Source organism: Rana temporaria, chromosome 6 (genome assembly GCF_905171775.1).
Source record: "Rana temporaria chromosome 6, aRanTem1.1, whole genome shotgun sequence".
Taxonomy (NCBI): domain Eukaryota; kingdom Metazoa; phylum Chordata; class Amphibia; order Anura; family Ranidae; genus Rana; species Rana temporaria.
In genome coordinates, this window is record NC_053494.1 from 31,240,673 (window position 1) to 31,268,374 (window position 27,702).

Below are 27,702 nucleotides of genomic sequence, written 5' to 3' on the forward strand. Positions count from 1 at the left end.
TGACAGGCAGGACGCGCGCTCCCGCCACAAGGAAATAGCCCAGCTCTCCAGTTCCTGTTTCGGTGACAGCAAAACAACGGGGCAGAGCGGAGCCGCCTGTACAGTGGAAGTCCCGGGGGGAGGCTGAGCCCAGCACCGACAGGAAGGTAAGTGTGGAAGGAGGAGGAGCCTTGGGGGGGCCCCCTACATTTTACAATGCTGGGGCCCCTGCTGCTGGAAGGTCATTACATAGCTTGCATACATTACACAGATAATCCCTGTAAGCCATAATTGTGTAATATGTGGCATTTTAGTGTTTAATAAATTGCTAAATATTTTTAAAGAGGACCTGTCAGTGAGAGTGGAGACATGGGAGCCGCCATTGATGACATCACGGAGCGCGCTCTGGGGCTGACCTCTGCCATGTGTCTCCGGGTCACTAGATGGCCAGGATCCGGGTGACATCTATGGAGGTGGCACCTACATTTTGCACCTGGGGCAGTAAAAACAGGCGGTTGAGCCATGCTCTTAACGCCCCCAAGCTGTAAATGCAGTTGTATGAAGGTATAGCCATGCCACGGCAAACGGGATCCCGTGTGCAGCATTGCCCACGGGACGTGACCCGTTCAAGGGAATTGGGCCGCGCCCAACCACATGCAATGCTTTTAAGCGCAGGTGTCATACACAAGGCCCGTGGGCCGAATCTGGCCCTCCAGGCCATTTCATGTGGCCCTCGCACCTCTTCTGCAGTTGCAGGAGAGCTCTGGTCCTCCTACAGACCCTGTACTTTTTGCTTTCAAGCAATGTATCCAGCTTCCTCCCAGCAGCAGCATAAGGAAAGGGGGGGGGGTGCACTGTGATGCAGGGCTGTCTTAATGAGAGGGCACACCTGGGCACTGCCCAGGGGCCCTAGCTGCATGGGTGGCCCCTGCACTGTCCCCAAAGCAGCTGGTCCTTGAGCTCACACTGCCCCGTAATTGGGGGCCCCATGATGGCACTGAGAGTGATAGATACACAGGGGGGGGGGGGCAGTCTGCCTCCTACCTACTTGATGTCTGTTTACCTGCCCAGTCATCATTGTAGGGGCCCCAGAGCATTGCTTTGCCCGGGGCCCATGATGCTATTAAGACGGCCCTGCTGTGATGTAAGGGAGAGTGGGGGATTCAACTTCTGATGGTGGGGGGGCTCTTGACATCTAATGTAAGGGGGAGGGGATGTGCTGGACATCTAATCTTACAGATACAACCGGCCCTTTTGAGGACAATCGTAATGCTGATGTGGCCCCCGATGAAATTGAGTTTGACACCCCTGATTTTATGGGTTTATAACAGGGTGTCAAACTCAATTTCATCATGAAACGCATTAGATGTCCAGCGCATCCCCTCCCCTTACATTAGATGTCAAGAGCCCTCCCCACCATCAGAAGTTGAGTCCCCCCACTCTCCCTTACATCACAGTGCACCACCTTACCTTATGCTGCTGCTGGGAAGAATATGAATGCATTGCTTGAAAGCAAAAACTAAGGGTCTGGAGGAGGGCTGGAGCTGCAGGAGAGGTGCGAGGGCCACATGAAATGGCCTGGAGGGCCGCATTTGGCCCGCGGGCCTTGTGTTTGACACCTGTGGTTTATAACATGTTGTCTCCTTACTGTCTGTCCAGTGGCCTCCATAAAGCAATCCACTGCAGATCACTCTTCAGAGAGCAGCGCTGATGTAAACGAGCTCTGAAGCTGGATACACACTATACCATTTTTTTTTTTTTTGTGTATATATATATATATATATATATATATTTTTTTCTTTTAGATTTACCAAAACCATATAATTTGAGGTCAAACCTTAAAGGGGTTGTAAACCTTTAGGCGGACAACGGCGCAGGCGCAATGAGCGTGCCGTTAATGAATGGGATCGTGCCGTCCTTGACGGCTCATGCGCGGGAGCGACGTCATCGCTGCTCCGGCCAGTTACAGCGCCGGAGTAGCGATACCCGAAAGTCACTTGGGTATCATAGCGGAGGGGAGGAACGAGGGTCGCTGCGGGGGCTTCGATCTCAGGTAAGTAATTCATAATGAGCTAGTATGCTATGCAGGGTTTTTTTTTTTTTTTTATGTAAAGTTTGAGGGTTTACTTGTTCTTTAATCAGCAACAGAACTTGTGTAATTAATGTTGTTCAGTTTTAAAGCGGTTGTATACCCGCGATGATTTATTTATTTTCCCAGCTGAAAGGCAAAAGCCATAATGAGCTAGTATGCACCGCATACTAGCTCATTATGAAATACTTACCTCGGAATGAGGTGAAGAGAACTTACCTGGTCCACGCCGAGCGAGATGTCATCTTGCTTCGGCGTGTCTTCCGGGTATCGCCGCTCCAGCGCTGTGATTGGCTGGAGCGGCGATGTCGTCACTCCCGCGCGTGCAAGTGGGAGACTTCAATCCGGCGAAGTCAGACGGCTGCCGGTCCTTTAGCCGAGGATCCCCGCCGCGCATGCGTCGCTGCAATCAGCGGCGCATTGCGAGCGGAATATCTCCTAAACCGTACAGGTTTAGTTGATATTCTTTATACCTACAGGTAAGCCTTATTTTAGGCTTACCTGTATGTAAAAGTTAAAAAAACGCCTATACAACCACTTTAAAGGGGTGAGGTGACAACCTTAGGGTATGGGGCAATTGCAGGGCAGCCCCTTTTACTTGAATGGGTCACATTCAGCAGACCCTACGCCCGATGACCAGGGTATAATTCCAGTTGCAGCCACTGCATGTGTACACTCCCTAATGCTGCTGCTGCAGGGGGGTAGTGGTTGGTGGGCAGTAAAACCTTGGGGTTTGTGCCACGCTTTTACTGCCTGCCATCCATTACCCCCTGCAGAGGCAACCTCTAGTATGAACGCACCCTAAGGGCTCATTCTCACCTGTCCTGATGGGCGCTGCATAGCGTTGCCCAATTCAGTCCCAACGTAAAGACATAGCAAAAAGTAATTCTTTGTATAGGGCCAGTTGATACCAATGTCTGCAATAAAATGTTCCAGGCATACATTTTATTACAAGACATGGTAACACACTGCCACACAGAGAGGGGAGTGTATCGTAAAAGCTAAAAAAAAAAAGAATTAGAAAAGCAAGCACTTGCGGTGCTTTGTAATAAGCACACATTATGTGCGCCATCGGGCGTGCTCGCTGGTGTGAATGAGGCCTTCAAAGCTAAGTTGGTGGTGGCAACACCCAGACATCTGTTCTCACAGATAAAAAAATGTGTGATAAACTTGGCTCCACCAGTGTAAACTCGGGACAAGTATAACACAATAAATAAATCAATAAGCAGCTGTCCCTTTAAATGGAAAAGTCACTTTTGACAGACAAACATAGAAAGGTACAGCGCTACTGTTTTGTAAAAATAAAACACAGTTACCGTATTTATCGGCGTATAACGCGTGCCCCAATTTTCTGGAAAAACTATTTTTTTTAGTCCAAATAGGATAAGCAGCAATGTACAGCAAGCAACTCAGAGAGCAGCTCCTATGTTCAAGGAGATACACAGTACCTTAGGGCTTCTCGCTGTCAGCACTCGATGGTGGAAGGGAGGGAGCTGGAACTCTCAGACGCAGGCGGCGCTGACCGGGACTGTAGCGTGGCTTGGGGCTTCTATACCCAAATGTTCAGCAGTCTGTGGTGAAGGGGAGGGTGAGGAAACCCTTAAACGCGGGCAGCGCTGGCCGAGACTGTAGCTCGTACCTATGGCATACCTTGGAGGGGGACGAGCGCCCGCCAGAAATCACCGAGCCGTCATCTCCACTCGGCTGTCACGTCGCACACGCACAGTCCCGCCTCCGCCATCGGCATTGGACCAGTTCCTGTGACAGACAGGACACTGGTCCAATGCTGGTGCCGGAGGCGGGACTGTGCGTGTGTGACGTGAGAGCCGGGAGGAGATGACGGCGCAGTGATTTCCCGCGGGCGCTCGTTCCCCTCCGAGGTATGCTATCGGAGTATAGCGCGCACCCGTGAATTTCCCCCTCTATTCAGGGGAAAAAGTGTGCGGTATACGCCGATAAATACAGTAAATCAAAATTCTGAATACTAAAAAAAAAAAAAAATGGCCACCAGATGGTAAAGTGATGGATCCAAAATAAATAGACACTCCAGATCTCGCGCTCTCACTCTATTAGAAAGGAGATAAAATACATAAAAGTTTCACTTGCATCTCCGGGTGCTTCAGTTGGCACCAACACATAGGGCCTCAGAAGTAAACCTGCCCCGCCACTTGTATGGAGTCGGCGTGCGTTCCAAAATCTGTGCTTACAGGTTCTCTTAAGCCTCATACACACGATCGGACAAATTTGTGGATTTTTGTCCGAAGGGCGTTGCCCGTGAACTTGTTCTGCATACAGACGGCAGAACTTTTTCAGCCAACATACACAAAACTATGTGTTTTTTTTTATGCTCTTTAGCGCCACCCTTTGGGCAACTTCTGCTAATGTTGTCTGATGGTTAGCATCGGTTCGGCGAATGCGTGTTTGTACTTTGGATTTTAGTCCGATAGACTTGTGTACACACGGTCGGATAATCCGACGGAACACATTTGTTGTCGGACAATTTGAGAGCATGACCATCCAACATTTGTTGTCGGAAATTCCAACAACAATTGTCTGATGGAGCATACAGACGGTCGGATCTTCCGACAAAACACGTCCATCAGACAATTGTTGTCGGAATATTCGATCATGTGTATGGGCCTTTAGGCCTCAATCACATGGGCATACACCCGTATACCTGTGTGACGGCCATGTTTTGGGTGCACAGTTGTTCCGAGCATCTGCATAAAGTAAATGTAAAAAAATGTACTTTTAAAGTGGTAGTGAACCTATTTTTTTTTTTACTTTTACCTACAGGAAAGACTAATAATAAGGCTTACCTGTAGGTACAGTGAAAATCTCCTAAACTTGCACTGTTTAGGAGATATTCAGAGTGCATGCAGCCGGTGGCATCACCGACGCATGCGCTTTGAAGGTCCGACTTTTTTTCCCGTACCGCCCCAATGTGAAAGCACTTGGGCTTTCACATTGGGGAGGCATGAGAGGCAGTTTTCAGGTGCTATTTTTTTTTTTTAGTGCTAAAATGTCTAAAAACCAGCTCAGTGTGAAAGGGGTCTTGGGTCCCTTTCACATGTACGGATCCCGTGAGGATCCATACATGTGTATCCGCTTGCTCAGCAGGGATCGCTTCGTTTGATCCCCGCTAAACTGGCAGATGACAGGGCGGTCCAGACCGCCCTGTCAGATCTTCGCTCTCCCCTATAGGGGGATTGGATGAACACGGACCGTCTGTCCGCGTTCACCCGATCCGCTCTGCAGACGGATTGAAAAAATAGGATCGCAGAATCGGGGCATTGCGGACACCGATGAGATCAGGTGTCAGCGGATGTTCATCTGCTGACACCCGCTATCTCATAGGGATGAATGTATGTCCCTTTTTCATCCGTAAAAGGATGCATGAAAAGGCGGACATGCTGTCCGCATGTGTGAAAGGGGCCTTAAGGTAAGTCTCGCATTATGCGCTAGTATGCGATGCATACTAGCACATTATGCATTTGTCTTACAAGGCAACGTCTTTTTTTTATTTATTTTTGGCAGCAGTTCACACACTGTGTACTTAAAGCGGTAGTAAACAATACCTTTAATCTGTATAGGTTTGAACGTATGTAAAGCTAGAGCACACACTATTTGTGTCCCTATCTTTAAAATAACTTTCTATGCATTCCAGCAGCAGATCTGCGTGGCATGTGTTGTTGGGGTGACTGGCTTCACACGTGTCTCATCTGCCTGTATGTATAGAGTGCAGCTTACACTAAAGTGACTTTTTCACTCGCACCTACGATTTAGGGCCGGACTGCAGGTTCCTGGAACTGGAATGGACGGATTCCTGCGGCAGAAATCACAGGTGTATGTGAACAGCTGCAGATGGGAAGCCTGCACAAATGATAGGCTCATAGCGTCCCTGGTTGTCTGCTGCTGTTCCAGACATCCAGTGGTCACCTCCAGGGACAAGTGACCAGTCCTGGATGCAGTCTATCTGCGCCTGTCCCTGATCATCCGTCCCTGACTGCAGCTAACCAGTAAATGTGTAGATTTAGTGAACAGCGGTGCGCAGCCTATCATTGCTTCATAAGACTTCCCATCCAAATCTGTCTGCATACTCCTGTGATTTCTGCCACAGGAGTTCGCTGTCTGGTCCTAATCGTACGTGTGAATGAGTCATTATGTTTGGGACCAACTAAGCATTTTACATCCAGAACACAGAGATCCCCCCCCTCCCCTCCCCCCTGTATACATAGGTGTCAGTCTGAGTGGTCCAGCATTATTTCATAAGGATCGCCATTCTTTAAAGTCCCCTTCACACTTGCATTAGCGCCTTTTTGTCAGTTGTGTTAAAATGAATAGGCAGACCTCAATGTGTTAGACCCCCATACACACTATACAACTTTTGTTGTCTTGATTTCCTTTAGATTCATCAAAACCATGTAGTGCAAGGGCCTGAGTCTGACTGCATAAAAATTGAAACTCTTAGACCCCTTTCACACTGAGCCACCCATAGCATCGGCGGTAAAATGCCGCTATTTTTACCGCCGACGCTATGGGCGGATTTGCGCCGCATTTTGGCCACTAGCGGGGCGCATTTAACCCCCACTAGCATCCAAGAAAGGGTTAAAACCGCCTGTAGCGCATTGAGGGCGGTATAGCCGCGCTGTCCCATTGATTTCAATGGGCAGCAGCGGTGGAGGAGCGGTATACACACCGCCTCTTCACTGCTCCAAAGATGCGGCTAGCAGGACTTTTTTTACCGTCCTGCTAGCGCAACGCCCCAGTGTGAAAACCCTCTGGGCTTTCACACTTGAGACAATAGAGCAGCACTTTTAGGGCGGCTTGCAGGCGCTATTTTTAACGCTATAGCGCCTGCAATACGCCCTCAGTGTGAAAGGGGTCTTAAGGTTTAAGTCCAATTTCATTCATTGTTATGCGAAAAGACAACCAATGCATTTTGGGAGGGGGGGGGGGGAGTTAAAGTGTCCTTTGACCCCTCCGGAATGTGCTGACGTCTTTAAGTGCAATACCAATGAATGAAATTGGGCTCTTTTTAGCTTCTGGTTTGGTGCTCCTTCCATGTATCATACATCAGAAAAGTCTTGGACCCCTTTCACACTGGGGCGGGAGGTGTGGTATAGCGATGCTATTTTTAGCGGCACTATACCGTCGGAATTGCGGCGGTATTCGGCCGCTATCGGTGCGGTTTTAAGCCCCGCTAGCGGCCGAAAAAGGGTTAATACCGCCCTGCAGAGGCGCATTGCCGGCGGTATAGCCGTGGCTTCCCATTGCTTTCAATGGGAAGGAGCGGTAAACACACGGCTCCTCTCACCGCTCCAAAGATGACTTTTGAAGCGGTCCTGCTAGCGCACCGCTCCAGTGTGAAAGCCCTCGGGGGCCTAAGTTAAGCCAGAACTCCTATCTAAGGACTCTGAAGCCAGGGGATCAGCCTAATAGCCAGGGAACTAGTATTGTTACAAGGAGCCGTCAGCAATGGCAGCCTTCATGCTTCTTTAATACAGGTTTCAATACATCATTGTCATTTCCAGGGACAGATTATAGGACTGTCCATGGTAATTGGGGACAACTAGCCATAATACGCCAGCACTAATCGTATATTAAATTGGTGTGTATTTAGTAGGCGCTACAATAGGATATATGAGAAGGGACACACATCCCATAGAGAGCAATGTGATCCTGAGGACAGACAGCTCCAGCATGTAATAATACACCTGCGTTGTGCAGCTTTACCAGCTGTATCCTGTGTCCAGACACCAGAATGAATGGCCGAAGAGATCTGATTTATTGTGGAACGCCACACATTATCCAGATGTACCTGCCGTGTGCTGCTTCAATAAAGGGAAATGACCACATACAGTCCACCAATCCCAGGGGTGTGTATACGGTGTACTCTGCACAGTGGCTTAGCGGTTAGTATTTGCACCTTGCATCAGTGGAGTTCTTGGTTCGAATCTTGGCCAGGGCACTATCTGCATGGAGTTTCCTTTTGAGTGCTTCAGTTTCTTCCCACACTCTGAAGACGTGTTGTAGGTTTATTGGCTCCTGTCTAAATTGGCCCTTGTATGTGTGTAAAGATTTGCTATGCAGATACGTTATCACATGCCAGTCCCAAGACAGAGAAACTAGGGAGTGTAGATGCATACACGCATACAGTACTGTGTTAAAGTTTACATACAGTGTATACCGACAAAATTACTTGCATTCATTTTTTTTTTTTTTTTAAATATATAGTAGCCATTTTGTCTGAATACAACAGTCTGCAGTGTGGACAGTGGAAAATCTATATAGACTGTGGTTTTAAAGCCTTAAGGTGTAGTTCCACCCAAAAATGGTGTCACATTTGGCACCTTTCTGGGGGGGGGGGGGGAGCAGATACCTGTGTAATACAGATATTTGCACCCACTTCCTGGCATAGATTACCACTGTGACCTACGCCACGTCTGGCGCCTACTCCGTCTCCTACCCCGCTGTCTTCTGAGAGACACACAAGTCCCAGAAGACTGCAAGGGCTAGTGGGATTGCGCAGCTTCACTTCCTGATTCCTTTACTGAAAATGGCGGTGGCAGCACCCGAGAGACACATCGGCTTCGGGAGCCGACATCACGGGCGCCCAGGACAGGTGAGTGTCCATATATTAATAGTCAGCAGGTGCAGTGTTTGTAACTGCTGGCTTTTAATATTTATTTTTTCGGCGGTACTCCGCTTTTAAGCTTTTTCACCTTTTTAATGCATTCTATGCATTGAGGTGAAAAACCCTTCTTCTGTACGGCAGCTGCCCCCCAGCACCCCCCTTTTCCTTATCTGAGCCTGTACCAATCCAACTATGTGCACAAGCGGAGCGGCTCCCGCTGCTGTCTTTCTCTTTATTGGGCAGATTGATGGCAGTGGGAGCGATTGGCCGGTGACACGGGAGCGGGCTGAGTCCCACTGTCTGTGTCAATGGACGCAGCAGCAAGACTCTGGAGCGAGCACGCATGGGGGTCCCCTGGGGGCACCAGACGAAGAGGAAGGGTCTGGAACGCCAGCTGGGGGACCACAGAAGGAGAGAATTGGGGCTTCTCTGTGCAAAACCATTGCACAGAGCAGGTAAGTATAGGCATGTTTTTTTTTTTTTATTAAAAAACAAAAACAAAACAAAGCTTTACAACCACCTTACAAGGCTTCCAATAATATTGACTGATGGGCCAAGCATGCCTTAAGTCAGGGGTGTCAAACTGAATTTCCTTGCGGGCCACATCAACACATGGTTGCTCTCAAAGGGCCAGTTGTATCTGCAAGTCTAGATCAGTAGCCTCCAAACTGTGGTCTGAGGACCAGATGCGGCCCTTTGCTTGATTTTATCCGGCCCTTGGGGCACTATTTCATCCACTGATACCAACAATGGGGCATAATTCCCTCCAGTGACACCAATGAAAGGGGCACAATTCTGCCTACTGACCTCTGGTCTAGATGTCCAGAGCACCTCCCCACCAACAGAAGTCACAAGTCCACCACCCTCCCTTACGTTATAGTGCACCCCCTACTTTCTGCTTTCCAGCTCCACTCCCAGCAGCAAGTGCAGGGTCTGGAGGAGGGCTGGAGTTTTCCTAAATGCTGAGACCAGCAGGGTGGCCAGCGGAGAGGGTCCCCCTCACACTTGGTGATTAATAGAAGAAAAGTGCCCTCTTTGTTAATGGTTGGTGGAGAAAGGCCTCTTCTATATATGGTATGTGGGACAGGGGGCCACTTACCTTGTTAGACAATTGGAGGAAGAATTACATTTACTGGTTAAATTTTTGGTTGGTCGGGAAACCCCAATCAATCTCTGGAGGAACCCTCACGTTCTACACAACCTGGTTGAGAGAGGCTGATTTAGAAAATATGTACAAATGATCACTGTAACTTTTTTGGTTTGCGCTGATAGAAGTTTAGTCTCGTTGGTTTCTTCATTCCTGTCTATTTTCTATATCCTCCAGCTCATGGACTTTCTGTAAACAGTTTGGGAGCTCAGGGCTCTGTCGGGGCAAGCCAGCCTGAGTCTGGTCAGCTCTGGAAACAAGGTAAGAGCTTTAAAACCTTGAATTTACCTTTTTTATGCTTTACTAGTTGTTGAACTCCATTATCAGTCTGGTTTTATGAACACGGCTGTATATTTCATCACATGTTACAGTCTAAGGGTACAGTACAACTTATGGCAGGGTACAATGTCCAGTGACATTATCAGTAAAGCTGAACTTCAGGCAGATGAAATAAACACAAAAACAAGTAAGAAGTGTATTTTAGTAAAAAATAAAATGTATAAGGCCCCTTTTCACACGGGACGGATCCGCTTTCAGCGGTTCGCCAGCTCGGCTGGATATCTCTCCGCTGAGCCGGCGGATGACAAGTCCCTCTCTGCTCACTGAACAGGGAGGGGCTTGTGCAGTGCCGCTGTCTCCCAGCGTGTCCATTCTCATCCGATTCACCATGGAAGGATGGCGACGTATCGCCATCGGTCTAATTTTATCGGAACCGGGTCGGATTTCAGCGGACACGTCTCCCCTGAAATCCGACGCTCCATAGGGATGTATGGAGCGGCCGTTCACGTCCACCGACAAAACTGACGGGCGGACCTGAACGGTCCAACCATGTGAAAAGGGACCTTAAATGCATTTTATAAGCCAACTAGTATAAGTAACTGATAGCAGTCTTTTGTGTGAACAAAGGGATGGCTAATGCTGTTCAATCAAAGATTGGCACAGCATTGGGGCGACCAGGGCAACTTGCTTTACTGCAATAGAGTAAAGTCAGGTCAGCCACCTGGCTCTGCTATGTGGTTGGGCCATGTAGAGCTCAGGACTAGATGCACACAAATACCAGTATTTTTGTAGGAAAACATTTCCCATATATGAAAAAAGAAGTTGGGTGTAAACCGGAGAAAATCACCAGCAACCTATAATACCAGACTATAACGGTCAAAGCAATGGAGACAAGTAATAAGATATATTTTTATCTTTTATTATACAATGTTAAAAAGGGATACAAATCAATGTATCCTACCCCACGTATCTTGAGGTAGGATATATACAGTCTGAGTAACATCCGTTTAGCCTACTCAGATACGACAACGCATAAGTGACGTGTGTTTAGCCTGCTTTCTGTATGGCTAACGCATTTCGCCTGATTTTGGGCTTCCTCAGGACCCAGACAAGAAGAGAGCAAGCTACCTAGAACAATATAATATAATAGTACCACAATATGACAAATCCAATTTAAACCGGAGGTTCACCCTAAAAATATGTATATAACATTACATTCTGCATACTTCCAACATTTACAGTATGCTGTTTGTTTTTTGCTGTACATACCGTATTATTGCTATTTTTCCACCCGGCTTCCGGGTGCTCACTCCCGCGGGAGTAGGCGTTCCTATGCAGAGGCGCAGTGTCATGTGGGACTTCGCCCAGATGATTGACGTCTTGAGAAAAACTTCCCCCCGGCGCATAAGGCGTGTCACGAGTTTCCGAAAGTAGCCGAAGTGCGAGTCTGCTCTATACGGCGCCTGCGCAGTCAGCTCTACACGGCTCCTAGTCGGTGCGCAGGCGCCGTATAGAGCCGACTCGCAGATCGGCTACTTTCGGAAACTCGTGACGCTCCTTATCCGCCGGGGGGAAGTTTTTCTCAAGACGTCAATCATCTGGGCGAAGTCCCACATGACACTGCGCCTCTGCATAGGAACACCTACTCCCGCGGGAGTGAGCACCCGGAAGCCGGGTGGAAAATAGCAATAATACGGTATGTACAGCAAAAAAAAAAAAAGCATACTGTAAATGTTGGAAGTATGCAGAATGTAATGTTATATACATGTTATTAGGGTGAACCTCCGTTTCAAGACAACAATATATTTATCACTTATGTTACCTTGTACACTCATACTGGTAAATATGGTAAACAAACATCCAACTGATGATGCCTGGGATGGGCACAGGTATGCAAATAGCAAGTAATTCCCCCCCCCCTAAAAAAAAAAAAAGGACAAAAGGAAGTGGCCGGACAAGGAATTCTGAATATAGTGTGTAAACTTGTATCGTAAATTGAGGTGTATTATAGTGACGTTGGGTCGTTTCCCATATATGTGTTGCAACAGTGGGCCGGATTCAGATAGATTTCTCTATCTATCTGCTGGCGTAACGTATCTGCGATACGGTATGCCGCTGTAACTTTGGGGGCAAGTTCCGTATGCAGAAAGAACTTGCGCCCTTAGTTACGGCGGCATAACGTATGTGTGGCGGCGTAAGCCCGCCTAATTCAAATGGGGATGTTGTGGGCGTGTTTTATATAAATTTCGCTTGACCCCGCGTATTTTACGTTTTTTGTGAACGGCGCATGCGCCGTTTGTGAAAGAATCCCAGTGCGCATGCTCGAAATTACGCCGCAAAGCCTCATTGGTTTCGACGTGAACGTAACTTACGCAAAGCCCTATTCGCAAACGACGTTCATACTTGACATTAGCTACGCCTCATATAGCAGGGGTAACTTTACGCTGGAAAAAGCCTAACGTAAACGACGTAAAAAAATGCGCCGGCGGGACGCACGTTTCTGAATCGGCGTAAATACCTAATTAGCATATTCCTTGCGTAACTATACGGAAGCGCCACCTAGCGGCCAGCGTAAATATGCAGCCTAAGATACGACGGTGTAAGACACGTAAGTGTCTGTCGGATCTTAGGGAAATCTATGCGTAACTGATTCTCTGAATCAGGCGCAGAGATACGACGGCGTATCTGGAGATACGCTGTCGTATCTCGTATCTGAATCCGGCCCAGTATATGTAACTGTTTGTTTGTCTGGCGTTTTTAGTTTTAAGTCGGACTATAGAGACAACCTTGGGGCTTCTTTGGTCAAAGTCCATTCTTTTATCTAGCGATGCACCGATACCTGTTTTTTTACCGTTGCGTACTCCCTGATACCTTTTGAATGAATGTGCTCAAATCCCACTGTAAAGAATCGCATGTGATAGTTTTATTTTAGCCCTTTTGTTGAATAAATATTGCTGCACTATTGGCTGCTTGGCGCCTATTGACCACCCATTTTCATAATAACCAAATGATTTTGCAATAACTAAATTCGCCCTTCTAATCATTTTAAGACAAGGATAAGAAGGAAGGTCTCAGGGAACTGGTTCTTCAGATAATCGTATTAACCCAATGTAATCAATGCAAATGTAATGTTAAGTTTAAACAAATACTCAACCCCAGCTGACAATGCTGGAATAACCTTATGTTTGGGGTCAGTAAGTCAAAGCCTTTGATCAAGGGAAACCCAGGTCAAGACATCACAGCTCCATACGAAAGGCTGAACTGAAAATGGTTTCACACGGTCGGACCGTTCAGTTTTGACGACAGACCTGAACAGCCGCTCCATGCAATCCTGTGGAGCGTCAGATCTCAGCGTTGACATCCAACCCGCCAAAATCAGACGGATGGCGATACGGATGTGGATGCGTGCATGAAGCCTAATCCAGCACTCTTACTGAGTGTAACCATTCACATCAGTCCCTGCTACAGATGTAAAATGTCAGTAAATTTTGAAGCCATGGGGGGGGGGGGGAATCCCTTAATTTTTTCCTGGGAATGCATAGGATGCATTAAGGTGAAAAAACACGAACCTTTACAACCCCTTTAAGAAAAGGTATAAAAGAGAAATCGAATGTTGTACCACCAGTTATTTCTGACACAAAAGGATGCCGTATAGATTAGTAATTCAACATAAAATAAAAAGGGGATTCTCATGGAACAAACGGCAATCCCATTAGAACCCATACTTCACCACCACCCGCCAGCACGTGGCGCGAGTATACATAATGTACAACCACAAGTGGAAGCAACACAACTAAATGAAAAGGGAAGTGCGAATTCAAGAAAGAAAAGGGGGGAGAAGGGGAAATTTAGAAGGATAAGACAAGGAAAGAGAAACAAAAGAAGTGAAAGAGGGGAAGAAGAAAGGGACAAAGCGAAAGGAAAAAGGTCTGTCCAAACGCCCGCCTCCACTCCTCAGTCAGCTGAAAGTTGGAGATACTTAATCCAAGAACTTGACAGTCTTATCCGGCAAGATACTGACCAGCTTTTCGTTGAGCATTATCCATGTCAGTTTATTTTTCATAATGGCTAGATCTACCACTGGTTTCTTCCAAGCGATCGCTATAGCGATTTTATTTTTTTGCCGAAAGAAACCTGAAGTGGATTAAAGTTTGAACATGCTTGGGCGCATCAAGGACAGGCTCATAGAGAAGAGACACCTTTTTAGGGTTTTTAACTATAGTCACCATTGTCACAGAATAGATCGGGGAGTCAACTCTAATCCATAACCGACGAACCTTGGCACAGGTCCACCATAATGTGGAACATCGTACCAGGCTGACCACATCTCCGAAAACAGAGAGGAAACCCCCTGGTACGTTTTCGAGAGGCGGTCTGGCACCAGGTACCATCTAGAAAGCACCTCCCTCTGCTACGGCTGTGTTCATGATGCCCTGATTTGTACAAGGAGACCACTTCAACTTTCTCTTGATTTTCAGGTTATTTTATCTATAAATAAAAGGATTTTGTATTTTTTGGGAGGCCGTGGTTTGTAACACTTTCTTCCTTGAAGATGCTGCTGGAGAAGAAACACTTTGTAATGGTCCAAAAGCAGCAGAAAGACTGTTTCTGGAATAAGAACTCTGGAGGGAAAGGCTCCTCGCACTTTCATTCTGGTCCTCATGATTTCATTTCATAAAGTATTTTTTAGTGTCTTTAGGGCACCTCTAGCATGCCGCGATGTCTTTTTGTCTTCCTTTGTAGCTTTTGGAAAATATTTCTTCCCACACAATATTTGCAAATTGCAGCTTTACTCTAAGCAGAAATCTCACTGTGGAAATGTTTCCAAACTCTAGATGTTGGTCTCATAATTTTACTGAGAGGAGGAAAAGAAAAACAAATTTACTAACCGGACTATAGAGAAAAAATATGCTGTGATGGTGGACAACATTTAATATAAATAAATAATTTTAAAGGTTAAATAAGATTAACTAATTTGTCAGACAAATTTACCCTCTTACCTGTCAATTAAGGCCTGAGAGGACAAAAACTATATCTACTATATCCCAACAATCGCCCAACTGAAGGAGGTACAAGATGGAGCCAACAAGCAAATTAAACTGGAGCCTTTCCCTTACAGTGCCCCCTAGTGACAGAAATGCAGATTTCTCTTGTTTGAGGACTGCATTGAGAAGTACAGTGTTACTTGAACTGTATTCCAGGATTGGCTTGTCTTCAGCTGAGCAAACTTGCAATAATTTTAAGATTTTACATGTTATATAGTTTTTATACCATGTCATAGATATATTACTTAATATTGTAAAAGAACATATTCTACACTTCCCTTTTTTCTAATAAAAAAAAAAGTCTTTGAAAAAAGCCTTCCAACCTCTTGCCCCTGCCCTCAAAGCACCTTACCAGTTGCCACTTAATGTACTAATATATTTTGGGCTCCAGGAGAAAGCCAACAGAGAACCATATTAGTACGGGGAGAATATAAAAGTGGCATACAGATTGTGTTCCTGCTGGGAATTGAACCCAGAAACTCAGTATTGCAAAGCGAGCATGCCATGGTGCCACGTGGCTTCAAATTCTACTCATTCATTGTTTGATCAAGCTGTAAAAGAAAAGACTGTTCCTTATTCAAATATTTTTTTTCCCCCTTTGATCTCCTTTAGGTGTGAATGAGCGAAGAGGAGCTTCCCACTGCCGTCGCTGACACTGTTCTGCGGTTTCTTTGCCACGATGACATAGACACTGTGAAGGAGCTATGTGCCGATTGGTTCCCCATCGAGTAAGTGTAATACTGCAGAAGCTGCACTTTGCTTCACCAACAGATGAACATGCATAATCATTTCTCCTCATATTCTTCAGGTATCCAGACTCATGGTACAGAGACATCACTTCCAACAAGAAATTCTTCTCATTGGCAGCCACATATCATGGGCAAATAGTGGGCATGATTGTGGCAGAAATAAAGAGCAGGACCAAAGTACACAAGGAGGCAAGACAATGCTTGCAGTGCTTTCTCTGCTTGTCAGGAAGGACTGTAGTGTGACCGTTTCTGTATGATTTTGTTTTAAAGGATGGGGACATCTTGGCATCCAGTTTCACAAGCGACACACAAGTGGCGTATATTCTTAGCCTGGGTGTGGTAAAGGAATTCAGGAAACAAGGGATTGGTGAGGACCAGATTTTTCCACATTGCTTTCATTCTATAATAAGTCAACGTTTTAGGCTTTCCTGTATAACAGTTTTTTGATTGGAGTTGTGCTCTTAATACACATTTGGGCAACAGAAGGCAGATTTATACCAGTGCAGGAGGTCTACTAAGCCATTTTTGGTACAGAGAACTGAGAATTTGATTCCTCTGGAGCAGTGGTCTCCAAACTGTGGCCCGAGGGCCAGATGCGGCCCTTTGCTTGCCTTTAATCAGGCCCTTGGGGCACTATCCCTCCCACTGATACGAGACACTATTCTGCCATCTGACACCGACAATGGAGCATCATTTCTTCCACTGACACCACTAATGGGGCACTATTACTCCCTATGATACCAGCAATTGGGGCACTATTCCTTCCCCTACTACCAGATGTTCACTAACAATGACAGCACAGTGGTGCAGTGAGTAGCACTTTCGCCTAGCAGCAAAAGGGTCGCTGGTTCGAATCCCGACCACGACACCATCTGCCTGGAGTTTGCATGGGTGTGGGTTTCCTCCGGGTACTCCGGTTTCCTCCTACACTCCAAAGACATGCTGGTAGGTAAATTGGATCTTGTCCAAATTGGCCCGGTATATATATGTATATCTGTGTGTATGACTGTGTGTCCCAAGCGTGTCACGATCCTACGGGGTAAAATGACCGCACCAGCCAAGCAGACTCTGGCTGGAAAAAGCGCCCAGAGGCGATTCAGTTCGCATGAGTTGCGCTATACAAGTCATTCATTCATTCATTCATTCAATGATGCCAGGAAAATTTCTACTCCTGGTGGTCAAAGTCCGGCCCGCAAAGAGTCTGAAGGACAATAAACCGGCCCTTTGTTTAGAATGTTTGGAGACCCCTGCTCTGGAGTATTGTACATGCGTAGTCACTGTAGACCCACTTATTAGCTGTACTGATGATGTAGCATAAGCATATACAAATTGCTAGACTCAGGATTGCACTACATAAACATGGAGCTACAGAATCATCATTACCTACCATTATAATAATGTACTCCTTCTATGATCTAATGTAGGCAATCCCCTATGTTGTCCCTATTTTATTTATTACAGGTACTTGTATAGCGCTGTCAATTTATGCAGCACTTTACACATATACATTCACATCAGTCCCTGCCCTTAAGGAGCTTACAATCGAAGGTTCCTAACTCGCATTCATACATACACAAACTAGGACCAATTTAGACAGGAGCCAGTTAACCTACCAGCATGTCCTAGTTGTGTGGGAGGAAACCGGAGTACACAGAAGAAACCTATACAGGCTCAGGGAGAACATGCAGGTAGTGCCATGATTGGAATTTGAACAAATGACCCCAGTGCTACTAGGCAGAAGTGCTAACCACTTGGCTACTGTGCTATTTAATAGAATTGAACCACTCTTCCCTGGGATGACAACATATGACGTTGCAGACTTTGAGTGGTGATGGCTGAATGATGCCTGCCGTTCCAAAATAAATTCAGCCAGCGATTCCCAGAACCAGGAGAACAATCATAGTTGCTGTTCAGCCACTTAATTGTTCTTTCAGGCGGCAGGAGGGGACCCCCCTTCCACCCCCCTCTGGTGCTTTTACCGGCTCACACGTGGAAGGAATCCGCCGAAGCCGGTAGGTCACCATAGAGAATCCTGCGGGCTAGACGGCCCCCGGAAGTCTCTATGACCTTTCGGGGGCCAGGTGCGATGTTATGATCTGACAATGAAAAAATTCTGTTGCCTCGGCTGGGAAGCTGAGGTCATGTTTTTTTTTTTTTTTTAAATCATTTGTTTTCTTTGTAAAGAAGACCTGTCGTGCCCTATTCTTATTACAAGGGATGTTTACATTCCTTGTAATAGAAATAAAAGTGATAAAAAAAGTGTCAGAATCGAAAAGTAAAATAACCAATAAAAAATAAAACATTTCAGTGCCCCCCCCCCCTCCACGTGCTTGCTCACAGAAGCGACCGCATACATAGGTCACGCCCACATATGTAAACAGAATTCAAACCACACGTGAGATATTGCCAGGAGTGTTAGAGCGAGAGCAATAATTCTAGCTTCAAGACCTCCACTGTAACTATAAACTGCTAACCTCTAAACATTTTTAAAATGTCCCCTATGGGGATTTTTAAGTACCGAAGTTTGGAGCCATTCCATGAGTGTGCACAATTTTAAAGCATGACATGTTGGGTATCTATTTACCCGATGTAACATCATCTTTCACTTTAGGCAAAAAAATTGGGCAAACATTTTTTATTTTTAGGCGTTTAAAAATTGCTGTGCAAATAACGTGTGAGTTAAAACGACCACCATTTTATTCCCTAGGGCAGGGATTCTTAAACTACGGCCCTCCATCCCATGAGGCATTGTAACACACTGACATTCACAGACATGACTAGGCATAATGGGAATTGTAGTTCCTGAACAACTGGAGGGCCGTAGTTTGAAGACCCATGCCCTAGGGTCTCTGCTAAAAAAAAATATATGTTCGGGGGTTCTGAGTTAATGTAGGAGAAAAGTGTCCGGATTAGCCTGGGTGGCAAGTGGTTAAACATTCTCCAGAAAAGAGTTGACCCTTTTCCACCTGCTTACAAGTGAAGGTCATGCAGTGATTTATAGACTGGTTAATAGGCTGGTTGTTTGGTACTTAAAGTGGAGGTTCACCCTAAAACAATTCTATACCAATCCAACCAGCATACTGCCGACATGTACAGTATGCTGTGTTTTTTTTTTTTTTTTTTTTTTCGCTGTACATGCCGGTTTATACTTTTTCTTTTCAGACTCCCGCGGGGAATAGGCGTTCCTATGAAGAGTTGTAGATGATCGACGTGCGGCTAAGGCGCGTCACGCGTTCCGAAAATAGCTGGACTGGGACTCGGCTCTATACCGCGCCTGCGCAGTCAGCTCCTAGTCTGTGCGCAGGCGCCGTATAGAGCCGAGTCCCAGTCCGGCTATTTTCGGAACGCGTGACGCGCCTTAGCCGCACGTCAATCATCTACGCCTCTTCATAGGAACGCCTATTCCCCGCGGGAGTCTGAAAAGAAAAAGAAGTATAAAACGGTATGTACAGCGGAAGAAAAAAAAAAACAGCATACTGTACATGTCGGCAGTATGCTGGTTGGAATGGTGTATAATTGTTTTAGGGTGAACCTCCGCTTTAAGAAGATCCTCATTGCTTCCATCTACTAGTAAGTCTTAACACAGCTCATCTTAAAAAAAAAAATAAGGGGGGGGGGTGGTCTGTGACTTCAAACAACCCATAATTATCCTGTGAAAAATAAAGTGGAATGCCAGACAAACTTTTTTTTTCTAGTTATAGAGAAGGATTGGAACCTCTCTGTTTTTTTAACAGCTGCGTTATGTGATTTGGAATGTCCAGAGTAAGGGAAAATGTCACCTTTGACTGTAGGTGTCACTAGAACCCCAGGCCTAACCCAATAAGCGTAAATGGAATGCATTTAAAGGCCCCTTTCACATTGAGGCGTTTTTCATGCGGTACAGCGCTAAAAATAGCGCTGCTATACCGCATGAAAGAATCATGCCCTGCAGGCTTCAATGTGAAAGCCCGAAGGCTTTCACACTGAAGCGGTGCGGTAGCAGGACCGCTCCAAAAGTCCTGCTAGCCGCATCTTTGGAGCTGTATAGGAGCGGGGTGTTTACCGCTCCTATACCGCGCCTTCCGAATGAAATCAATGGGAAACAGCGGTAATACTGCCCGCAATGCGGGTGGTATTAACCCTTTTTCGGCCACTAGCGGGGGTTAAAACCTCACCGCTAGCGTCCGAATATCTTTATTATCTCTATATCTATTTATTTTATTTTTTATTACAAACATGTTCTACTTGCCTGCTCTGTGCTGTGGTTTTACACAGAGCAACCCAGATCCTCCCCCGCCAGCACTCTTGGCATGCCATCAGCCTTGAAAATCGCTTTAAATAATTCCTAGAGAATATAGTTTACACTAATAAAATGGTTTGGTTTATCAGCCATTTCTAAAGCAAACTATGGAGTCCTTTGGCTAGTTTCAGAGAGATGGCCGCAACTTTGTTTGGCGGCGTAGCTTAGCGTGTTTAGGCCTACATTTCCCAGTGTGCATTGTGGCTAAGTCCGCCGCACGGGCCTATTGATTTCGACGTGGACGTAAACTACGTAAATCCCTATTCACGGACGACTTACGCAAACGACGTAAAATTTTCGAAGCGGGAATGGCGGCCATACTTTAACATTGGCTACTTTACCTAGGGGGCATCTTTAACTTTAGGCGGCCTATCTCTTACGTAAACGGCGTAAATGTACTGCGGCGGCCGGGCGTACGTTCGTGAATAGGCGTATCTACTGATTTGCATATTCTACGCCGACCGCAATGGAAGCGCCACCTAGCGGCCAGCCGAAATATTGCAACCTAAGATGGGACGGCGCAAGCCGTCCTATCTTAGATATGTTTAAGCGTATCTCAGTTTGAGAATACACTTAAACATAGGTCGGCGCAGATTCTGAGTTAGGTCGGCGTATCTACTGATACGCCGACCTAACTCTACCTGAATCTACCTATTTGTGTGGATCTACTGGGACAGTGAGGCTAATGTTCTATCATCTCCTTAGCAGAATATCTAACTGTTCCTTTTGTATAATGGTTGGAGATTTATTAACCGAGGAATGTAAACCTACAGTGCTACTTCTGCTTCTTTTTGGATTAGACTTGTCAAGAACAATGATTAGCAAATGACATGTCTTGCTGCTTTATCTTGTATTTCTCCCATCAGGTTCCCTGCTGCTGGAAAGCTTGAAGAGTCACATTTCCAGCACTGCCCAGGATCTGTGTAAAGCTCTGTACCTGCATGTCCTGACTACCAACAGCAGTGCAATCCGCTTCTATGAGAACCGCCACTTCCATCAGCACCACTATCTGCCCTACTACTACTCCATCCGTGGGGTGTTGCAGGACGCCTACACTTATGTCTTATACCTTAACGGTGGTCACCCACCCTGGACAGTAATATATCCTTCAGTGGACGTTGCTAACAAAACTGCATTATTCCTCACTTGCATCTGCCTGGTCGAATTTGTTGCACCCAAATATATATTTGTCAGCTGTGTTTCTTTACTGGCAACTTTTAATAAATGACACATTTTACTGTTCACTTTAACGGTTTAACCCATGGGTGATCAACCTGTGGCCCTTCAGCTGTTGCTGAACTACAATTCCCATCATGCTTTTGGCTTTGGGAGTCATGCTAGTTCCTCAACAGCTGAAGGGCCAAAGGTTGAGCACCCATGGTTTAACCCCTTGGAGCGGGCGCCTCCTGGGTCTTTAAGGGGTTTAGGATGCTGGGAGGCGGGGTTAGGGATCATGTGACCTCCGTGATTGCCTGTCATGGCCATCACATGATCAGAAAGCTCCCGGACGTAAGCCCCGTTTGTGAGCTTTCCATTAGCCGCCGATAACTGTGCCAGGAGAGCACAGGGTGCGTGCTCTCGGCACAGTTGTATTTGTCCTAATCAACGCAAATATGCATACTGTCGGCGCGTAGGGGTTAAGCTGAACTCCAAAGGCAACAAGGGTGATATGAAGTCTTGACTTGCATAACTGTTCTGGGCCAGCATTTAAACCATGGTTGCTCATCCTGTGGCGCTTTAGCTGTTGTAGAACTACAAGTCCCAAGAGGCATTGTAAGTTGCTGACCATTACAAACATGACTCTCAATGGCAGAGGCATGATGGGACTTGTAGTTCCGCAACAGCTGGAGGGCCACAGGTTGAGCACCCATGCCAATCAGTGTGGCAGCAGTTTCAGAAGGAGCGTTCAGAAACGCACTGCATATGTGCCTTACCATTGATTCTAAATAGATCCTTAAAGTGGAGTTCCACCCAAGCATGGAACTTCCACTTTTTGGAATCCTCTTCCCCACCCCCACCCCCCCTCCGGTGTCACATTTGGCACCTTTCAGGGGGAGGAGGGAGCAGATATTTGTGTAATACAGGTATTTGCTCCCACTTCCTGGCATATATCATCACAGTGACCTACGCCACTTCCGGCGCCTACTCTGTCTTTCCCCGCTGTCTTCTGGGAGACACACAGGTCCCAGAAGACAGTAGGGACCGGTGAGGATGTGCAGCGTGACTCGCGCATGCGCAGTAGGGAACCAGGAAGTGAAGCCGCACGGCTTCACTTCCTGATTCCCTTACAGAGGATGGTGGCGGCGGCAGCAGCCGAGAGCCTACGCACAGATCGGCTTCGGCTGACGAACATCGCGGGCGGGCTGGACAGGTAAGTGTCCATATATTAAAAGTCAGCAGCTTCAGTATTTGTAGCTGCTGGCTTTTAATATTTATTTATTTTTCGGCTGACCTCCCGCTTTATGTACACAACCGCAAAAAAAACACACAAACCTGCATGTATTTTTACACTATATTGCATGTATGCCTACAGTATGTACTAACATTTACATGCCGACAGAACAAATGTACTCTTTTGGCATACAATCACTTCCTGCATGCTAGCAGCTAAGACACTAGGCAGCAGTCCTAGCAACCAGTAGGCTGCATTAACGCTTTATGCTTGTACACATGTAACTATTGCACGCTTGCAGCATTTGGACAACCTAAAATGCAGGATCTTTTTGAGCAAGAGCTTGAGCATATGAAACATAAACAATCCACCTGCCCTTCAGCGTACTGAAACAGATAGGTGTGAATGCTCTGTGCATTGTGGTAAGCTGCCTAAATAAAAATGCAGGTATTTCTTTCGGGGTGTTAAAGTGGAATCCCAGGCTAGATGTTAAAGGGTTGTAAAGGTACAATTTTTTTTTTTTTCCTAAATAGCTTCCTTTACCTTGGTGCAGTCCTCCTTCACTTATCTCATCCCATTTTGCTTTTAAATGTCCTTATTTCTTCTGAGAAATCCTCATTTCCTGTTCTTCTGTCTGTAACTCCACACAGTAATGCAAGGCTTTCTCCCTGGTGTGGAGTGTCGTGCTCGACCTCCTCCCCTGGAATCCAGGAGAGTCAGGACGCTCTCTACATTGCAGATAGAGAAAGTAGCTGTGTGTTAGAGAGCGTCCTGACTCTCCGTAGTCCAAGGGAGGGGGCGAGCACGACACTCCACACCAGGGAGAAAGCCTTGCATTACTGTGTGGAGTTACAGACAGAAGAACAGGAAGTGAGGATTTCTCAGAAGAAATAAGGACATTTAAAAGCAAAATGGAAGGATGAGGTAAGTGAAGGAGGACTGCACTAAGGTAAAGGAAGCTATTTGGGAAAAAATATTTTTACCTTTACAACCCCTTTTGATTCTGCTTTATGTTTCAATTATTTTTATTGAAAAGATTTATACAACAGTACAAAAGTATCTCAATACATCAGCAATCTTTAGCAAACGCAAACTAAGACCCCTTTCACATTGAGGCGTTTTTCATACGGTACAGCGCTAAAAATAGTGCTGCTATACCGCATGAAAAAATCATGCCCTGCAGGCTTCAATGTGAAAGCCCGAAGGCTTTCACACTGAAGCGGTGCGCTAGCAGGACGGCTCCAAAAGTCCTGCTAGCCGCATCTTTAGAGCGGTATAGGAGTGGGGTGCTTACCGCTCCTATACCGCGCCTTCCCATTGAAATCAATGGGAAACCGCGGTAATACTGCCCGCAATGTGGGCGGTAATAACACTTTTTTGGCCGCTAGCGGGGGTTAAAACCTCACCGCTAGCGCCCGAATATCGCGGTAAATATGACGGTATAGCGGCGCTAAAAATAGCGCGGCTATACCGTCACCGCACCTCCGCTGCCCAATGTGAAAGCAGCCTCAGGCCCATGCATCAATCATACAAGAATGTAGCGGTCCACAAAAATATAAACCATCTCTGAAAGAATCTCCAGGGTACAACCCAAAGTGCAATCTAATATATAAGAATCAAAACTTTCAGTACCATTGCCAAAAACTTCAAACCCCCCAGGACAAGGGTCCCCGGGCATAAAATTGTAAGCCAATCGAACTACTAGGACTGGTACCTAAACAAAGGGGCCCGTGCTTGAGAACTTTGATTCTGCTTTAACACAACAACTGCCCCTCTTCACATATAATAAATGTCTTCTGCAGATGGACTCCCCAGCTATTGACCTGATTTAGATTGCGGAGTCCACTGACCTTCTCAAACATTCTAGATAAATCTGCATGCGATTCAACTTCCCAAGAGCTTTCCAAAAAATGGTATCTGTTTTCCATTGCTTTTGATCTAACAATACATCATTCCCGCTTCTTGGCTTGTGTCGGCCTCCTGAAATAGAGTAACTTACATGGAAAGATTAGATATATCCCGACTACAAGTGTTTCCTTGCTTGTCTTTTTGTTTTCCTTAACTGCTGTTCACGGACTATATTCAACATCTAGGCTCTGCGCTGGCCGGTCTCAGCCCCTGCTCTCTTCCTCAGAGGATATACCGTCAGGCTCACACCCTGTTGCGGAATTTGCTACCCTGGTCTGGCATCTCTGCCAAGAGTGGCATCGAGTACAGTCGTACCATGTGACCACAGGTAATGCTACTCGCTATTAACTGGGTAGAGCTACTGTTCTGTCTCAATGATTCGTTATTATTTTACGTAGGTGTGATGCTTTACACTGTCTCCTCCACCTTGTCTTCAACTGTATGCGGCATTCACCTACTCCATTACTTTCTGCCTACTATGTACTCTCCTCTAGATGCAGGGATCTCCAAACTGCGGCCTTCCAGATGTAGAACTACACATCCCATGAGGCATTGGAAAACTCTGACATTCACAGACATGACTGGGCATGATGGGAATTGTAGTTTCTGAACAACTGGAGGGCCGTAGTTTGGAGGCCCCTGCGTTATTTAATAGGAAACTATCTTGTCTGTATTTTCTGTAAATACTTCTTTTGAATCCATGTTGCCAAGATCATAGGTGTGCGCAGCCTATTGCATTAGGGTGTGCACCCCAAAGCTCCAACACATATGCATTTTAAATATTTACCGGCCTCTTCACCACTCTCTATCCTGAAACAATGGGATGAAGGGGGAGCAAGGGAGCACATGGGGGACCCGGGCAACAGAAGGAAGAGTGGCATATATTAGTACCGATCCCCTATATTTTCCTCCTGTAGCAGCTGAATGTTGACAAAAGGGTGGAGAATGAGAAGCCTACTTTCAGCTGCTGCAGGAGGAAAATACAGATCGGTTCCACTAAATTCCACCCCCCGCCACCTCTCCTGTCCAGGTTCTGAGGGTCGGCAAGGAAGGATTGCGGTTTACCTGCCCACCATTGACAGGTTGCCAATCCCAGGATTAGGGTATGCCCTGGCACACCCTTAGCGCACGCCTATGGCCAAGATATATAAGATGTTTTTTCTTTAGGAAAATTAGGTTGTCGGACATGTTAAAATCAATCAGACTCTGGAAACTGATTTTTATGTTGTTTGACTTTAAAACAAACCAAATGCCTTTTTAGATAGCAATACAAACTTTATATGGCTGCACACTACGATTCCAGAGTTTCTCAGACAAGTGGAACACAGTACCAGCTGGCTTCCTCTAATTCATTTCTCCCCCTATTGGGGCTTAATCATAGAGTCTACAAAAAACTCCTAGTAGGGAGGCAAAATGCGTTAAGGAAACCAGCAGGTAGAATGTTCTCTCTCCTTGTCTTGATAAAAGTTTATCTGACGAATGGAGAAAGAGCAGTGCGAAGCCTTATGCCCTCTACACACGATCGGTCAATCCGATGAGAACGGTCTGATGGACCGTTTTCAATCGGTTAACCGATGAAGCTGACTGATGATCAGTCGTGCCTACACACTATCAGTTAAAAAAACAATCGTGTCAGAACGCGGTGACGTAAAACACGACGACGTGCTGAAAAAAATGAAGTTCAATGCTTCCAAGCATGCGTCGACTTGATTCTGAGCATGCGTGGATTTTTAACCGATAGACGTGTCTACAAACGATCGTTTTTTTTTCTATCGGTTAGATATCCATCGGGTTAATTTTAAAACAAGTTTCAATTTTTTAACCGATGGATAAATAACCGATGGGGCCTACACACGATCGGTTTGGTCCGATGAAAACGGTCCATCAGACCGGTCTCATCGGATTGACCGATCGTGTGTACGCGGAATTACAAGTTTGCATTGCTTTGCAGGGAGAGTCTGGAGAGGAATCCCCTTTGCAGCTGGGGTTGCTTGATCGGCAATAGGGATGATTGAGTGCAATTATGGGGTGATGTTGCAATTGCCAGTTAGATTTTAAGTTTACACTTCTGTAATCCACTTTTCCTGTATAAAAATTTAAGCTATTGGTAATTTTAAAAGTTTGGCAACAAGTTGGTACCACGAGGGCTGGTCATAGGTGGTTTGATTAAAGTAATTGATGTTCCCTATTCAGAGCATCACTAGCAAATGATAAGGCCGATTCTACACTGCAAGTGGCCACTGATGATTGTCGTATTTCTTCAACCTTCAATGGAGAAGGACCTAAAGTACTGTACATTCCTCAGTGTTGGCACTGGGTGACATAGGAGGTATCTCCCAGACCATTGTCTGCCTTAGGATATTTCTCAGTAAATTTCGTCCCACTGAGCAAATTTTAAATTCTTCATTGCCTTAAAGTTCTGAATAAAAGATTTTCTCTTGTTTAAAAATAAATTCTTCATTGCCTAATTGTCTTTTTTTTTTTTTTTTTATCCAACAGATCCTTGAAGCTGAACCTTTCAGTGTGTGAGCATCGCAGTCTGCTCTTCCCGTCATCACGATAGGATGATTGTCATCATAGAGGTGTCACATGACTTCCAATACAGAGAACAGCAACACTTCTAACATTTAGGAATAGGATACAGGGTCTGTGATTTATATCACCTCTCCCGGCATTCTGGGATCTGCTTTGCACCCATGCACAAAATAAGAACTCAATGGGATCTTCCTTTTCCATTTTCATGATTTTTGGCTGCTGCTTTACCCCTAGTCCCTCAATACCCCCCCCCCCCCTTAGAGGATCCCATTGTCCAGTGACACAGGAAAGCAGCCTAAGTGTTTACTGTTTTGTAGCCTGGAGCTGCATGATTTATTTTTATTTTTTAAACCTTTTTTTTTTTTTTTTTTTTAAGCTATTGAAAATGTCTTCGGGTCTCGGCAACGGTCAGAGAATATCTGCTGCAAGTGTAACCACTTGCTTGCTTTCGAGAGTGTTATTCACGGGCACACAGCACTATGCAGCAGTTTATAAGGCCTCTGCTATGTAGAGGACAGATTCGCCCTTCTCCGTCTTCCCGATGTGCTAGCTGCAAGTAGAGTCTGACCAATATACTGCTTGTCTGGCAGACTAGAGCCAATACCTGTCCACTGCTGGGTGTGTCTGATACTGGTGTACTGTATATAAATATCTAATCATTGA

The 27,702-nt window shown here is 46.0% G+C and overlaps 1 protein-coding gene across 1 annotated transcript; it reads left to right on the forward strand.

Annotated features, from left to right (window-relative positions):
* On the forward strand, positions 1–27,702 carry NAA60 (N-alpha-acetyltransferase 60, NatF catalytic subunit). The gene is made up of 8 exons (XM_040356587.1): positions 1–146; positions 10,030–10,113; positions 15,789–15,904; positions 15,985–16,114; positions 16,196–16,292; positions 21,071–21,305; positions 24,670–24,832; positions 27,004–27,702. Exons 3-7 carry the CDS (start codon positions 15,795–15,797, stop codon positions 24,824–24,826), a joined length of 729 nt encoding a protein of 242 aa, XP_040212521.1. The 5' UTR covers positions 1–146; positions 10,030–10,113; positions 15,789–15,794; the 3' UTR covers positions 24,827–24,832; positions 27,004–27,702.